Source organism: Onychostruthus taczanowskii, unplaced genomic scaffold, assembly GCF_017590055.1.
Source record: "Onychostruthus taczanowskii isolate IOZ18803 unplaced genomic scaffold, ASM1759005v1 scaffold36, whole genome shotgun sequence".
Classification (NCBI taxonomy): domain Eukaryota; kingdom Metazoa; phylum Chordata; class Aves; order Passeriformes; family Passeridae; genus Onychostruthus; species Onychostruthus taczanowskii.
This window is the reverse complement of record NW_024501015.1, coordinates 6,243,189-6,260,376: the sequence shown is the minus strand read 5'-3', so window position 1 is coordinate 6,260,376 and position 17,188 is coordinate 6,243,189. Positions and strand designations below refer to the sequence as shown.

The following is a 17,188-nucleotide window of genomic DNA, read 5'->3' as shown; positions in this document are numbered from 1 at the left end:
AAAAAAGACAGGAGTGGCAAATATCTACAATTTAGGTATACCATCTCCTGACAAACTGAAATTTCACAATGCTGCAGATTTAAAGCATAAATGTGCCGCTTTGCATTCAGGACTGCCCTTGAGAGTAAATTCAGCTCAATACAAAAGTAAAATAGGGGAAGGGATGGGACAACACATACTGAAAACCATCCAGCACTTTCTGTTAAATGTGAAGTATAACAGGCTTTTTTATGACATGCCTTCCTCCAAAAATAGCAATGACTACACTACTCAACTCCCACACCATCCCCCCAAACCCAGCTTGGCTTTTTTACACGTAGAACGTTATACATTCTCAGTCCTGAGGAAGGAGCCAAAGTTTGTAAAGCCAAGAGGACTCACTCCATCGCCCAGTACCTAAACTACAGAAAAGGAAGTAGGGAGGCAGGCAACTCTAATTTCTTGTAGTATTAAATCTTCTTTTAAAGCCAATTTGACAGATTTTTTAGAAACTCTGAAACCCACAGCTTTCCACAGTTTTGGAAAGACGCTGCAAGTCCCAGCAGTGATAATCTGCCAATTCCAAGGCACATTTGTGAGCAAGACTTTTTTTTATCTTCCAAACAAACACAAAGATTATACAGTCTATTCTCTTCACAGGGATGAGGCGGGGGAAATGTTAAGATCACAGCTGCTGCAGCAGTGCAAGCTGCAGCTGCCTTGGAGCTTCTACTGACTGTGTAGCCTACCATGAATTTGAAAGATGCTACTGTGCTACAGATACTGTTCCATTTTGGGGCTTTTTTTCATGAATGAAAGAAACCTGAAGCTTTGGCCTGCTGTAGTTAATGAAAACTGTTGCAAATTGTTTTGCAATACTCCACCTAAGTTCCAATTCAGCTCAACAGCCTTCCTATCATAACTTCCTGAGTAGCTACTTAAGACAGCTGTATTCTTGAATATCTTCATGCCTTCTATGACATTTAGTTTTCAGAATTATCACACTCCTATTGCCCAGTCATGATTTATTTTATATATGAAGGAGCACATATAGTGAAAGTAAGATGGAATCACAACCATTTACAGTAACCTACATCTGGAATGAACTTACCTTTATGAAATATGGTTAGGCTTTTTAATAGAAAAAGCTAACATGTCTTTTAACAATGACCTAAATTTCACTAAAACCAAGAAAGGATGTATCAATACTTTAGGGTAAGATATACTGTACAATAGCTCAGCTTTCCTCATTCTGAAGAATCATGCCTGGCTGATGTATTTATTTTGTAACGTTTAACTATAACAGAAAATAGATGAAGTTCAAATGAAAACACTGTTTAGACTATGTCAACAAAGCATAAACTAAATGAAGTGATTCTGCACTGACTATAAAAACATATTTGTTAATATTAAAGTCACTAATAGTTATCTATCAATCTATCACAACATGAAGTAATTCTGCATCTTAAGAACTGTGTTAAAGCAGCAGACACATGAAGTTAGATGTGATTTTGCAAAACAGCATCATGGAGTGCACTTTATTGCTGTTTTATCATTAGTGTAAATAATTCAACAAACCCAGGAAATCTCCAGATTACTTGGGTTTTTTTTTGTAAATGGCAAGTCACTAAAGGGCTTTCCACTCAGACAGCCAATGCTCACTTTACACTTGCTAGCAAAAAAAAAGAAATATAATAGTATCTTGTATACTGAAACAACTGCTTTGTTATAAAGAGAAGTCTTCAGAAAACCAGAAAAAATGACACTGCTGTAAAAACCTGTAAGCCTTTTACTCTCAGTTCAAAGACTTAACCATTCTTCTACAACAGACTGAAGTTTCATATTCGTCTCAGAAAATCAATCCGCTAATAGGCATCAGTCATCAACACCGAAGTAAAATCTGCCACATGAAACAGCTTTGATGTGATTGAAGACTCACACACAGTCGTAAGCATGACAGAACAGCTTAGCTATTAAAATGTTTTATCCAGCAAAAAACTGTTCATCCTAATTGACTGAAATACTCTTTGAATGCTATTATTGCAAGGCTACTTCACTAAGCAGCGCCTTGGTACGTAGCCACTTGACTTATATCTTGAGATCCAGCACAACCACATCAAATCTTGTCACAGTATTTTCTTACACATACTTTTGTCAAGAGACCAAAACAATAAAGCTAACTGTCATTTTTACTACCAGTTGCTTAGTTAATTCGATACTGAAACATACTGGGATTCATTATAAACGCTGCATGCAATCAGCCACTTCTATCAATCTTTCTTTTTAGTGCAGTAACAGAATGAAACCTACTAACCACATCAGTTGAAATGGGTTGGCAGGACTGGGTGGAAGCTATTCTTCTGCACTGAGCCCAACCTCTCACCATGAGAGATGCAGTAGCAGGGACTCCTTTAAACAGCAATGTGCAGCCCTGGCCCAGCTCCAACACTGACCATATGTCACAAGCTGACAGATAAGAAGCCCGAGACAGCCATCTGAAAACAACTGTACACAGCTCCAGCCACCAGGCAGTGAGGGTTTCTATCAGGTCTACCTCATCATTCATTTCAAAGCCAAGTTTAAACATACCAGAAGGAAACATTCTTGACAAAAAAAACACAACCTGCCTCTCCACCCCTCAAACCAAACCAAATAAAACCACAACAAAATGAAATACCCAAACCAAACAAGCACACTGTCACTATCAGAAGGTCTATAGGATGCTATACTCTAATTCAGGAAGTGACCATTGAATATCACAATTGATTGCCACAAACACAGTCAGAAAATTACTAACAGTTTGTGCCTACAACATTCTCCTTTCTGCATTATATTCACAGTGGATTAACAAGTTGCAAAGAAAGGAACCAAATATACCAAGCAACTGTCACCAAGATTACATTTTACAGAATCAAACAAAATACTATACCATTGATTTAATATCTGAAATGAAGGATGATTTTATATTTGTCCTGTATCTATTAATGCATCACAGAGTTCATCCATTTATGCCACTACTTTGGTTACCAGAAACTATGTCATATCAATTCTCTATATGTAGGCAACATCAGCTCTTATTCCAAAATTACTAAATGATCAGCACAACGGAATAACTAAAATTTACTTCAGTCCCCTATGCAATTTCCACAGCTCCATACATGTCATTCCCATATTCCAAATTAATAAAATCCAGGTGAACTTACCTACAGTTCGGAGGAGGGTCTAATGTAATTTCTGCAAGTTCTTTCTGAATTCTTAAAAGAAAAAAAAGATACTATCAGGACTCTTTTTTTCAATCTGTTGCTTTCAATTTTATGAACATTTCTATATCAATCAATAGTAACAATATATAATTCTTAGAATTTCTGAAAGCTGATCTATAATGTTTCATGAAACTGTGCAAGAACATGTAGAAGTAAAAACCAAATATTTTCTGAAAAATGAATGCCCAATATGGAACAAATGCCACGAGCAGCCACCTAGAAAATCACACTTTTTCCATAGGTCAGGAATCTCAGCTCCTTGGCTGACTTACACAATCACTAAATAGCTCATATACCATCCTTTTCTATTTCCTCTCTGACTATATGTCTTACAGTTCTTGCCCTCCAGGATATTTTGCTTCTTAATGTATATTGTACTGGCAGGGCAAACCCCCCCCAACTCAAAGGAAAATTGCCCAGAATAAGCCCACCCAGGACTTCACAACCTCCTACATACTGGGGGGCTGATACCAGCTTCCCCCAAAGGGAAGTGCTCCAGCTCCCTGGTCAGCCTGGGGACCTGCTGCTGGACTTGCTCTGATACCTGCCTTCTTTTTACTGAGGGGACAAAAGTGGGCAAATGCTATCCCAGATATGATCTAATGAGAGCTGAGTAAAGGCAGATAAACCTCTTTCATCTGTCTATGGACTATGCTTCTGTTAATACCTCCCAGGAGGTAGCCCAGCCTTTGTCACTGCCTCACACTGAGCCTGCTGTCTGCCAAGGCCCCCACACCCTTCTGAGCAGAGATGATCTTCAGTGTGTATCTGAGCAAGGGCTAAGTCCTCCCCATGTCCATGGTGTTCATTTGTCCTTGTTGAATTTCATGAGTTCTCTGTCAACCCTCTCCTGCAGCCTGGCCTGATCCCTCTGAGCCGTAGCCTTGCCCCTGTGTGCACAAACTGCTTGTCATCTGAAAACTTCTCAGTGCACTGTGCCATGTCCTCCAGGTCACCAATAAAGACATTACAGGCATCCTGCCAGAGTTCTTTCTCCAGGGAGAGCAACTTCGTTGTTAAGGATTTCTGGATATTCCCAGGCTGACGCTTCCCAGCCAAGTCCTTGAATAGCTGATCTCTGCCACAGCTGGCAGTGGGGGGGCTCTTTTCCCTTACACCAGCATCTGCATGAGAGCCAGTATCTTGACCTCTGAAGAAATTTAAGTATGCAGAATATGATACAGAGCTCCCAAAGGAACTCATAGGAGTTTACAGTTCCCAAAGACTTGCCAGATTATGATGCCATAAGCAGGACTGTGAATGCCACCTTCCCTATAAGCTATGTCCAAGGCGTTTTTCATAGGCCACTTCAGCGCAAAAACATTAACATTTAGAAGGAGGAAGGAAAAAAAAATCAATTCAATACATCCTCAGTAGTTTCTTCTTGCCTTCTCCTTCACAAGATTTCTTGCACAGAGAAGATTGCTACTCCTATTATTGTCTAGACTAGAAAAGAAATAAAACACAATAATATCACTCAAATTTCTGAGATAGGCACTTAAGCCACAAGCCAAGGGTTCAGGCCTGACCTACACATATCTTGTTAAAAATGACTGCTACCCATTTTGCATATAAATACAGGTAAAGAAAATGGCCTATCAAAATAAGCATTCAGGTATATTGGCATATATAAAGTAAAAAAAGGGCAGTTTAATTCTTTATATAATGCTACAATTCAAACACAATCTTGCATGTTAAGGAGTCTCACAGCCACTATCAAAATTCCCCTTATGCAACTCTGAATTGATTTTATGGCTCTAATGAATAAATGGACCAACAGCAGTAGAAGAACTGGCCTGAACCAGGAACTCAAGACTTTATCATTCACATTCTGAAATAATTAGGACAAACGTGGGCAAGATTTGTAGGCAGAGGCAATAATAATTTATTAAGATCTGATGAGATCATTGAAAAGATAAAAATACTCTTCCAGATGCTTAGATTTTCTTTAACTTCTATGCATATAAATACAGGCAAAGTAAATGGTTTATCAAAATAAGCATCCATTTATATTGGCATATATAATATAAAATGCCCCTGCATGTACTAAATGCTCACACCCAACTTGGTGCCATCTGAAAACTTTAGAGTGGATTCTGCCATATCCTCCAGGTCACCCATAAAGACCTGACAGGCATCCTGCCAGAGTTTTAACTCCAGGGAAGAGAACTTTGTTGTTAAGGATTTCTGGGCAATCCCAGGTTGATGCTTCCAAGTCAAGTCCTTGAACAGCTGATCCAGCTGGGTGTGTATGCCCTACATCCAGAGCTGGTGCATACCCTACATACACACAAACACACAGAGTTATTTCTGTAAAGGGGAAGCAATTTGATCTTTACTTGCTTTTTCTACTCATTGAGATGTTGGTACCTCCAGCATACATAATTCCTCCAATAAATATCATAACTTGCTTATAAAAATACAGGCACAGTCTGCTTAATCAAGCAGAAAATCATTGTAGTAAAACTGAAAGCCATCCCATTTTTTTAATTAGTGAATTTTAAGCACAACAAAAATGTTGTTTTAAAAGTTTGCCCATTTTAAACAATCCAAACAAATCACAACTTTTAGAAGGGAGATCTTGTAACTGTGGGAATGCTTAAAATATTTATTTTGTATATTACAAAATTCTGCCATGATTTTGAAATTTGTACTACCACAAATTCAAACTACAGACAACCCAGGCTGCATGGAAACTTCAGTTTTGTGGTTTATGAGTTGTTTTGCTTTCTCAGCCTTTTCTGAAGTTCCAGAATGATGGCATTGCACTTGTTTTTGGAGTCAGAGATCATTCCTTTGTTTTACATATAGTAGTAAGAATAGTTAATATTTCATGGCATTAGAGTGAGTATGAATAGCATCAAGAATGGATTGACAACTTCAACAACTTCAGTCCTAAATCAAAAACTTTACATTCTTCCTTCTAAATCCTAACCCACGTTCCTCACATTCTGAAAACAAAACGGTCTCTCATTTTCTCCATCTGTTCTAGTTCAACCCAAAACTTCTAATGCCAAGAACACTGAAATATCCCTTATCAAGCTATTCTGTGATTAAGCAGACACAGACAAACCACCTTTCTGCTTCAAGATGTAAAAAATGATCAGATGGTACTGTCTATTAATGTTCAAAAGACATCATTGCTCTTGCAAACATCTAAGACAAAGATGTGTAATTCATGACTATTTTTATACAAACAAGATAAACATATTAATACAATACTGTCCATCAAGTGCTCCTCAGCAAGCTGTTCATGTTTATTCTCCTGCTCTGTGGTGTCCCAAACTAAAATTAATTTATACACCTTACATTTCTTTTGTTGCAACCTTAATTTACCTTGCATTCATGCTGAGAGCTCATTCATAAACAGTTTCTGTAGAACAGCTGACACGTAGCTGGTTCACATGTCACAGCATTCAAAGTTACAATTAAATCATCGGACAGCATCCCAGAGAGCCTTGCACTGATAGAGACCTCCAGTGTGCAAGCTGCCCTTTGTCTGCACGTGCTCTGGCACTCGCCTCCCATCCCCATTGAGCTGCCCTCAGAATCTGCCACAGGAGAGGACGTGCCTCATTTCCTTTGCTGACCACAGAGGATTCACTGCGAGAAAATGCGGCCTCTGGCAACAAAACATTTTTTTCAGGGTCCTTTCTGGCATCTGTTTCTTTGGATTTTCTGCCTCAATAACAGTTATGTTTAGAAATGTCAGAGAGGAAAAACCCTCTAAATTAAAATCATTACATATATACAGTTTATATTTAAACCAATGACATTATGGTTTATTATATATTGGACAATGGGGACGATGGCAGGGGGTGAGGCCCTTGCTGGTAATCAAAAGCCCTGGGCTGCACACATAAGACAAGTAATTAGCAATGTCAGATCTAATACTTTGTTTGGTCTTAGAGAAGTCATCTTACTCTTCTCTCTCATATATACACACACACATATATTAAAAAAAAAAAATCCCTCCACTTAACTAACAGAAAAGAACAAACACAGTTGCCTTCCAGTAATGGTGCAAAGGTTAATCTACTCATAAATTCAGAAGCATGAAAGTACATTGTGGATTTCAAATATTATTAATTCTCACAGACACATATTTACTACTGTACCAAGCCAAAAGGGACTGAGTTTTCCTTCATGAAACAATTCTCTAAAGCTAAGGAAGATGTGAACATGTTAGAGAATTTCCCAACATTATTAATAGGAAAAGAAATAAAATAAAGGACTACATGACAATAAACTCTTTTTACCACATCCGCTTTTCTAAACTACATGTGTCTCTACCCATAAAAGCCAGATGAATCAATACCCTATATCAAAGAATATACTACTTAGAACATACTTAAAAATGCACTCACTGGTATGTATTTCAATACTAAATAAATTGTGACTGAACAGGAAATTGATGTAAAGATGGTTAGGTTCATAGTGGAGGAAAAGAAATATTCTCACCTACTTACTAAAAGATGGATAAATGACAAAGACATTTCTTGTAAGAAAAAGCACTCCATATTTTGCCATCATATTCAACATGCTAAATATCATTTCCAGATTCTGTGATAAACTTCACAAGAAAAAAATAAAGGGGGGGGGTGGGAAATGCTCAGTTTTGTTGAATTTAGAACCAATTTAATCTATCACTTATTTGCTCCTCCTTAAGGCTGCAACTTCTTTGAATAATTAAAAGATTACAACTAAAGTTGTACAGTTCTATGCACACAATTTGTTGTAGGCACAGATATTTATTTTAAAAAATCAGGATTGGACATAAAGGTTTACAGATTTTCAACCAGCAACTTCAGGAGCCAAGAAAAACAATACATTTATTTGTTGAGCTACTATGTCAGCCAAGAATGGTTACACTTCTCTCAATCCAAAGGTCATGCTAAGATTTGCTACTTAAGAGGTAACAAGATGCCTGCTGTTTTCAAGGACAGCAATTCAATTCCATGTCTGAACTGTAATTGTGATATGCAGCGAGTTTCTCAATCTTGACATGTTGGGTAAGAAAGGTTGCTATTTAAGGTGATGCCCTCTGGGTGAGGAAAATTGAAGGACCGCTACACAGCACGACATACGCTGTAAGGTATTACACCTGTGTAGCAGCTAGTCCTGGAGTATTAACAGAGAAGGACAGCATGTGACGGCATTCTGCCTTCTTGATGCCATCCACAGCAATGCTAAATGAAGAAACTCCATATCTCAATACCAAAAATCTTACTCAAATAGAAATATGAGTGGTTTCACATAGCCTCTGTAATCAGATCACTTTGGAAAGCAGTTAAGCTGTGTGAACAGTATATTCATACATAAGACATGAGAGCAGTTTACTATTACACAAGAAAAATTCAGCACACTGCTAAATCTTGATTATTATAAAACCTCATGCTACTGAAAATTCTTTAACTCTGACTCCATAAACACACAAATGAAAAGCAAAACAGGAGTCTTCCAAATAGAGATGCACAAACCTTCCTCCATATACTGTAGGTATCATAATGCAATCCAAAAAAAACTGTGGCTAGAATTCCATGTGCACAAAAAAGCTTTCCAAGTGAGAAACTCTGATTCCCAAACTCAGGTTAGAATCAAGCCTGTAGTCTGTGACTTTAGCTCCAGTGAACTTGCTGGTATTTGAACCTTTTAACAGGAATTAAGGAATCCTGACCAAAGCCACAACCGCGCTACACTCTGTTGTTCAAGTGTTTTACTGATTGTTTAGCAGAGTTGACTCCTTTCACTATAAAAAAGGTACCAGACTAAGGCCTTATTAATCCTGCACTATTTCTCCTTCAAAATGAACTAAAATAAGAATATTACTATAAAGATATTTTATTCACACTGTTTCTGGAATACTTAGCACATATTGAGGACTTTAAGACATTTTTCCTTCCTTTGTGCTACTCCCCTCTTTTTTGGCCTCTACTTTAATTTCTGATTTAGCCTTCTTGAGACATAACTGATTTTAATTAAAAAGCACAGAAACAAAACTTATAATATGAAAATCTGTCCAGATTAGAGAAGGTGCAATCCTTCAATCCAATTCTAACACAATGACAAACTACTGAATATTCAAAAACAAAAAATAAGGAAAAAAAACCCTACAATGAATATTCAAAAACAAAAAAAAAAAAAAAAAAGGAAAAAAAACCCTACAATGGTACAAATAAAAACCCCCATTACAACAACTGTTTCTGTAATCCTTCCAGAAAGGGTTGCAACAAGCAGCACTCCTAAATTACATTTCTCTTCAAAAATACTGTACACATATCTACACAACTATTATAAGTCATGTCAGCTTTTAAAATATATAATTAAATGTATATTTCCAAAATGTATAATCAATATTACTACACATGTGAAACTAGCTTTAGAGTCTAACTGGCAAATGTACTGAAGTCAGCAACTGATGGCATAATTAGTTTCAGCAGAACCATAAGCAGATATGATTAAACTTTAAAAGGTTTAAGTAATTTTATCACTGTAAAATGCTTGTTGATAAAAGCTCTGAGCTTTGAAGATACAAAGCTAAGATTAATAGACCAATTTCTGACATATCATTATTAATTTTTTAATAGGACAGTGTCCACAGGCCCTTGTCAGAATTGTAGCATCATTACACCAGGCATTGTACAAAGCTCAGAATACACAGACTGCTTTCTAAAGAGGCTGGAAACTGTTTTTATGACCTTAAAAGTCATGACTAATCCAATATTCCTAATATTTAAAAAATAATAATAGCAGGAAGCAGACGAAAGAGAAGGCCAGAAACCATAACGGCTGTGAGGATTAACTACATTAATAACATCATGATTTGTAGTGAAAGTTGGGTGGGGTTTTTTTCCCTTCTTGTCATAGAAGGAAACACAGGCAAGTTTTGCTGGCCATTCTGTTAGTGATATGACCAGCTAATCTCCTAATATTGTCACAGTAGGAATGTGCTTCCAGAAAGTATTTCTCCAGGGAATTAAAAACAAAATAAAACTAGCTGTAAGAAAGGAATCTATAGCAGAAGAAAAGCATGACATGACAGTACCTCACTGGAAAGAAAAAATATACTAAAGCATCTTTACTAAAGTATCTAAAGATACTTTAGAAATTTATTTAATTGCTAAGGGACAGATTAAGGCAAAACAAAGACTTGAATCCTGACTAGATGTACACACATGTTTATATAGTATTATTTACAGACTCTGACTACATGCATATGTTATAAATTATGGCAGCAGGGGCTTGATGCTTCTCGTTTACCACAGCATCACAGTGGTAAAACTCCACTGCCTTGGACTAGCAAAGAAACGAGATGTGGGAATTCTGCATCAGGACAGTCTGCAGAATTGGTCTCTTGTCAGATTATTTTATGAGTGCTTTTTAACTTCAATCACTATAATCCCACTTGCCCAGACTAACAGCCTGATGTGTACTAGCGAAGCAACACTAAGCTGTAAATTCCTTCTGTCTGGTCCCAGCAAGACAATTGTTATCTGGAGATGGACATGATAGCACAGAATAATTTAAATAGCTATCCTACAAACCAACCTTTCATCTCAATCAGAAAAGGGAGGGAAAATAAATGGGTATTAAAACAGATCACAGTTTAAAGTAATGAAACCAACATACATATGTTGTTCACCCAAGTATTTCTGACCTGGCCATCTGGGAAAAGAAAAGGCAGTACTTCATGGCAATAGGTATTACGGTAGTCCTAACATGCTGAGTTACTGAACTGCCTGAAATGTTTATGGCTAATTAACTGTAAGTTACACTGACAAGTTTCAACATCAGTCATACATACATATACAGAGATATATTTTATAAGGCTACAAAACTGTCTGAGTTTTATTAGCAATAAAAAAATGTCAGCTTTTATCATGCAAGCAACTATTAAAACCATGTGAAAGAGGCAAACTGACAAAGAAAGGGAAAAGCATACAGGTCTCATTATAGTGACCAATCTCAAAAGGTTATTACACTGATACAGTAATATTATAATAAAACAATCAGAAAATTAATATACTGAGTCAATACATGGGTCTGATGGCCAGCTGAAAGAAGAGAAAGGAAGAAACAACCAGGAAGAACACTCACTGTACCTTTTAGCACTAGTTGACAATTTAGCAGCTGTTTTGCTTGATATTTTCCCTTCTTTTTTCTTGGGTTGAACTTGCTCCCTTTCTTGTTCCTGCTGAACACCTTCACGCTGATCTCCATCAGAGCTGCCTCCACTAGTGCTTGGACTGTCATCCACTCTCTGCCCCTCTGTAGACATGGCAGATGCTGCACTGAACAGACAAACAACTGAAGTTAGTTTTTTGAGAAGAAACTGCCTAATTGTATTTCTTACATGCTTAAGGAAAGAATATATAGGATATATGTCTTTGTCCTCATAAAATAATGCTTGTGCCACAGTACTTCATACTGAAGAATTTTGCCACAAGCATCTTAACAATAATTCAGGAGCTGGCAATTTTAAACCCTATACCACTGCCAACCTCCAAAAAACCCCAACCAACCCACAAACAAAAAATACAAAACAAACACACAAACCAATCCCCCCGCCAAACTCTTCACACACACACATATATATATATATATATGTATGAAAACCAGAAGTTACTGAAGTTAAGTGGGAAACATAATCCTGCAAGTGTAAAACCATTCACTGTGAATTATGTTTTTCAACCACTCAGCAATACCATCAGTTAGCTGTCCCATCAACTACGCCACCAGTTCAAATCTACCACAGCTAGTTAAAAACTGAGAGTTATTACTATCGTAGGACTCTGTTATCCCATATGAAATAAATCTGTGGGCTCATTCCAAGTGTACAATGTGGGTTTCCACATTACAAAATCCACATCTTGGCATGCTTGATGGAAACACAGAACTAAAATGCTCTAACACAGTACTGTTTGTATTTACTAAAGCGGTGAGCATGTTGGTAGAGGATATAATGAAGTTTTTTCCTGACATTTCATTCAGGCAACACGAGGCAACAAACTTGTCTGAGAACATGAGCAGCAAGAAATCTCAGCATATTTCAGAAGTCAAGTTAATGCTTTATTCACACACTTCTGATACTAGTTAGCTATTTTAATGTCTTCCTTCATTTTAAATAGTATAACAATATGCCGACAGATGAGGAATTACAAGCCCCCTGTTACAGTTGTCATGACTTCTCAAACTCTCAAACTGTTCTAATGAAGGGCAGATGTCCATGAAAAACCCTTACTGAATTTGCATATCTGGTGGCACTGACTGATTTAAAAAAAAAAAAAAAAAAAAAAAAAAAAAAAAAAAAAAAAAAGCTAAAATCAAACAAAAAATTCAAACCAACAAAACCAAATTAAAACCAAAGTGAAACCCAGTTCTTTCCTTTAACTCCAAATCTGTACCTTATATACCTATGTTACATATCCTCCTCTAGAGATTTTTAATAAAAAGCACACAGGCCCAAACATTACTTGCTTACACCCACGCAATCCCCCTATATCTGGGTGGTTTTCTGATCAAATCTGTCTGAATGAAGAATTTGCTCTTCCATACACAGAGTTTCAAATTGCTGTGAACTTCGACTCGCTTTTCCTCTTACCTATGTACAGACATCATCACAATTAAGAACAAAACTATTCACCTTGACTATTATATGTTTTAAGACTCGCTCAAGGGAGAATAATGAGATTTCAGGCTCAGATTCAACCATGCTTGTTCTATGGATTAAACAAAGTTCATCTCCCTGTACATATTTATGGAAAGAGACAGCAAAGGAAAAGTAAATTAATATCAATGCCAACAGAGCTATGTTGAAAAGGATGCTTTTTTAAAAGGCCTAAGTGTTCTTCTTACAGAACAGAAATAAATTTACTCCTATACTGAAAAACCCTTGCCAAGATTTAATTCGATCAAATAATACACACTATGGAGTAGAAGAAATAATCTCTTCAGGCATTATTGACACATCCAACTAACTTCAGGGGGAACTAGGTCTTTTTCGTGTATCTTGTGAAGCTATTCTGAAAAAGAATTCTGGAAGTATGGCACCCCTTCAAAATGTTTAGACATTAAAAGAAACAGCAAGCAATACCAAGTGATAGATATGTGACTAAAGTTTCCCTTCATCAGCTTAAGCTGCATTTTTCATTTTATAACAGAAAATAGTATTTTCGTATCTAAATATATATAAATACACAACACCTAACCTACTCATTAAGGTAACTGAAATAATGCAGAATTTTTGCCCTAAAATTAAAATACAAAAATTGTCCACTCCTACAAAACATTTTCTCCAATAGTACAGCTACAACAACACATTTAACATAGTTCATCAATTTACACAGGCTGATGTTCAGATATTTAAATCTTGGTTGGGAGATTTCAAGGTACCGCAGCAGAACACTTACAGGTAATAAACAACAAAAATATCACTTTCTAACAAGTCAAAATATGTAACTACAATGCGATTTTGGTAGTAAGTACTACCAAAAGGTACTACTACTTTCCTTGCTTCTACATAAAGCTAAAATACAACCTCATCTCTTTTTATAACACTTATGTTGGCCTTTATTTGCCCTAGATTTTACTTCTGACCTTTGCTTAATACGTCTGATTTTAAAGAGAAAAATTCTCTCTTCACAATGTATATAGGCTTCAACACTGCAGGCCAGAAAGTTAAAAGCATATTTAATAATGCTTATATGCATAGGACATCTGCTATGAATAATCTTGGCTATAAATATTACTATTGTCCAAAAAACAACTGTATTCACTTCATAAATTCAGGTTACTATCCAGCAGACAAACACTGTAACAGTAGCCCAGAGCATATAATTACTGTAACATGTAATGCAAGCATTTACAAGAGGAAAATGTTTAAATCTGTAATTTGATGTCTGGCTAGTTTCTGGTGGGGGGGGGGGGGGGGGGGGGTGGTGTTGGGGTTGGCTTTTGGGTGTTTTTTTCCCTTGCTCCTTCTGTACCTGTCCCCCTTTCTAACATCCAAGCAATTCTTTCTATTCCCTCTCCTCACAACACCTGCAATTTTAGAAAGTTTTGTTCAAGGGATGCTCAATATTGCAGTAAAAGCGTGTTTTAAGGGGCCTGAAATTAGACACTTCTAATGGGGTCAAACTTAAAAGACAAACAAACATCTGAACAAGTAAGAGAATGGGAGGGAAAAGTCAACTGAGAGGATGACACTATGAAGAAAACATTTCTCTGCCACCAACACAGACAGAAATACAAGATACTCCTTGAGCCATAAGTGTGTTTGCAACTGTCACACAGGGCAAGAGGGAAGACACACGATGTCCAGGTTCCCGGCTGCCAGGCTGTTCTACATTCAGATGAGGGTTGCTAACCTCCCTGCTGTTGTGCAGAGAAAAATGAGCAGAGGGGGCAGAGGAAGGAATGAAGGGGGACTTAAAAGTCTCTCCCTTAACGTGAGATGAATCAGCACCGAGAGAGATTACAAGTATAACTACAACTATCAATTTGAAGTGAAGGGTGTCCAAAATATTTTGCTTTTGTCAAATATATCCACCAGCAGCTTCCCTTTCCTCCTCAAACTCAAAACAAAACCGAAACAACAATAAAAACAAACAAACCAACAATAAAAACAAACAAACCAACAACAAAAACAAATAAGACAAAAATACCCCAAACCACCAGTCATTATCAGATATCACACACCACCAAAAAAAAAAAAAAAAATTAAAAAATCCACCAGTCGGGGACAGCAAGATTCTGGCAATGTGCAGAAGGGCGGCAGTGCTAGTGATGATGTCTTTCTAAAGCTCGTAATTTCCTATAAGCCAAGATAAATTGAGTATTTCTGCTGGGTCCACCACGAGCAGCAATGGCAGCAGCCGCCTTACTTCATCTTCATTAGAAACCATAAAGGGCAAAGAGACCACAGCATCGCGGGACGGGAGGCAGAAAGAGCCCGGTCTGTGTAAGAGGAGGGTCCGCCACTGAGAGGGGCACCCGGAAGGATGGCACGGGACAGGACGGCAGCCCCGGGCTCCCACGGCCCCGCGTGGGCACACGCGCGACTCTCCCGTCGGGAAGCCCCCGCCGTACGGGAGGGGTTGGGAGCCATGAGCATCCCTAGAAACACACACCCCCCGCACTCCCACGGCCGGGCGGGCGGCGGCCGGGCCAGGGTGAGAAGTAGGAGACAACCGAGGAGAGGAGGAGGAGGAGACTGAGAGAGGAAGACGTCGGGGGCACATGCGGGAAGGGAGAGGGCTGGGCTGCGGGGCTCCTTGGGGCGCGGGGGTGGGAGTGGGGGATAGTGCCTTTCCCGAGGGGCTCCAGCCCAAGGTGCCCACCGCTGCGGCGGGGGGTGTGGGGATAGCGCATCCCAGGAGGCTCGATCGTGGTGGGGGGCAGGGGGTATCCCGGCTCCCCAGGGGCGCAGAGAGTGCCGCGGGGACCATGCAGAGCAGGGCCAGAGGGGGGTGGGGAGTGGGGGTGGTCGCTGCTCCCGCCCGCAGCTGGGCGAGCAGGACAAATGGACACGGAAGAGTTGCTGAAAGGGTGTGGGGGTGCTGAGGAGCAATGGAGGCTGGATGGAGCCTGGGGGAGCGGGGAGCGCCGCCAGAGATGCCGAGGTGGCCGGGGGCGGCGGGGGGGCGGCCGGGACGGTTGCTATGAAAGGGCACGGCCGAGGATGACAAGGGGGGCAAGGGGGTACCAGGCAGCACCAGGGGGATGCGGAGAGGTAGGGAAGATGAAGGATAAAGATAGAGACCGAGGGTCGCAGATAAGCATGGGGGAGAGAGAGGGTGCTGCCGTGGGGGAGGGATGGCGAGCGACGAGGGGGTAGGAGCTCGGCGGGGGGAGGGGAGGCAGACGGGGAGCTCAGCCGGGGCAGAGGTAGGTGTACCCCGGCAGAGACGGGGGGAAAGCCGCTGCTACCTGCAGGCGAGCGCAGGTCTCTCTCTCGCTGGTGCCGGGCACAAGCTGCGGGACAATCCGTCGCGGTCGCCCCGACTCCGGCCGGGCGCGGGGCTGGAAAGGGTCTGCAGCCGCTCACTGAGTCATGAGCCCGCTGCCCCGCGCTCCTCGCTCTCGGCTTCCTCTCCCCTTTCCCGTCTCTCCCGAGCAGCAGCGCCGGCCGCTGCTTCTCCCACCACCGCCGCCGCCGCTCCTGCCCCCGCTGCCCGGAGAGAAGTGCAGCCGCTGCCGCGCGCGCGCGCGCACCCCCGCCGCCTCCGCGNGGGGGCTGGCGGAGGCCGCGCGCCGCCGGGCCGGGGGGGAGGGGCAAGAGGCGGCGGCGGGAGCGCGCGTTAAAGGGAAGCACCGGGGGCTGGGCGGGGTCAGCGGGGCAGAGGAAGAAGGAGGAGGCGGGAGGGGATGGGGCAAGCCGGGACCTTCGGCAGGGGTTTTGGGGGGATGGAGGTGAGGGTACCCGGCCTTTCTCCTTGCCGCCGCTGGGCTGCCGTGGGCCCCCACGCGAAAGTCCGGGAGGTGGAAGGGGCGGGCCGGGACAGGGCAGGGGGCGGCGAAGGCCGGTGTCAACTTTCTTGGCTCTTCTCGTCCTTTTCGGCTCCTTTGTTCCCCTCGCCAGTCGCCCCCTCCTCCGCCCCCTCCCTGGTCCTGCCTTTGTCTCCGCGGAGCCGCAGGGAGCAGCCGGAGGGGACGCGGCCGATGCCCCGGGCGGGAAGGGACGCGGTACCTGGGGAGGGGCGGTGCGAAGCTACGCGGTGCCTCGGCCGGCCTGCAGCGGGGGCCCGGGCCCTCGGCGCTTGGTGGCCGCACTTTGTGTTACCGTGGTAGTTTCGACCGCTGCGTGGCATCAGCACGGCCGGGTGGCACAAACCGCCCCCGGCCGCTGGCGGCCCCGGTGACGTGCGGCATCCCGGCTGGAGATAGGCGCTGTCGCCTGATTGTGGCCAGGTAAACGAACCTCACCTCCCACGCAGGCAGGCATTGCC

The 17,188-nt window shown here is 41.2% G+C and overlaps 1 protein-coding gene across 2 annotated transcripts in view; it reads right to left on the bottom strand.

Moving 5' to 3' along the window:
• Positions 1-16,455, bottom strand: part of LOC121339575 (ubiquitin-conjugating enzyme E2 E2) — a 201,384-nt gene extending 184,929 nt beyond the window's left edge. The window contains exons 1-3 of one of the 2 annotated variants that reach the window (XM_041411464.1): positions 16,170-16,455; positions 11,345-11,533; positions 3,183-3,233 (exon numbers count right to left, since the gene is read on the bottom strand). In XM_041411464.1, the coding sequence (XP_041267398.1) occupies positions 3,183-3,233; positions 11,345-11,520 (227 nt within the window). In that variant the 5' untranslated portion in view covers positions 11,521-11,533; positions 16,170-16,455. The remainder of the gene's footprint in view (positions 1-3,182; positions 3,234-11,344; positions 11,534-16,169) is intronic. The other variant, XM_041411465.1, reaches the window with a different exon arrangement.
• Positions 16,456-17,188: the final 733 nt, after the last annotated feature.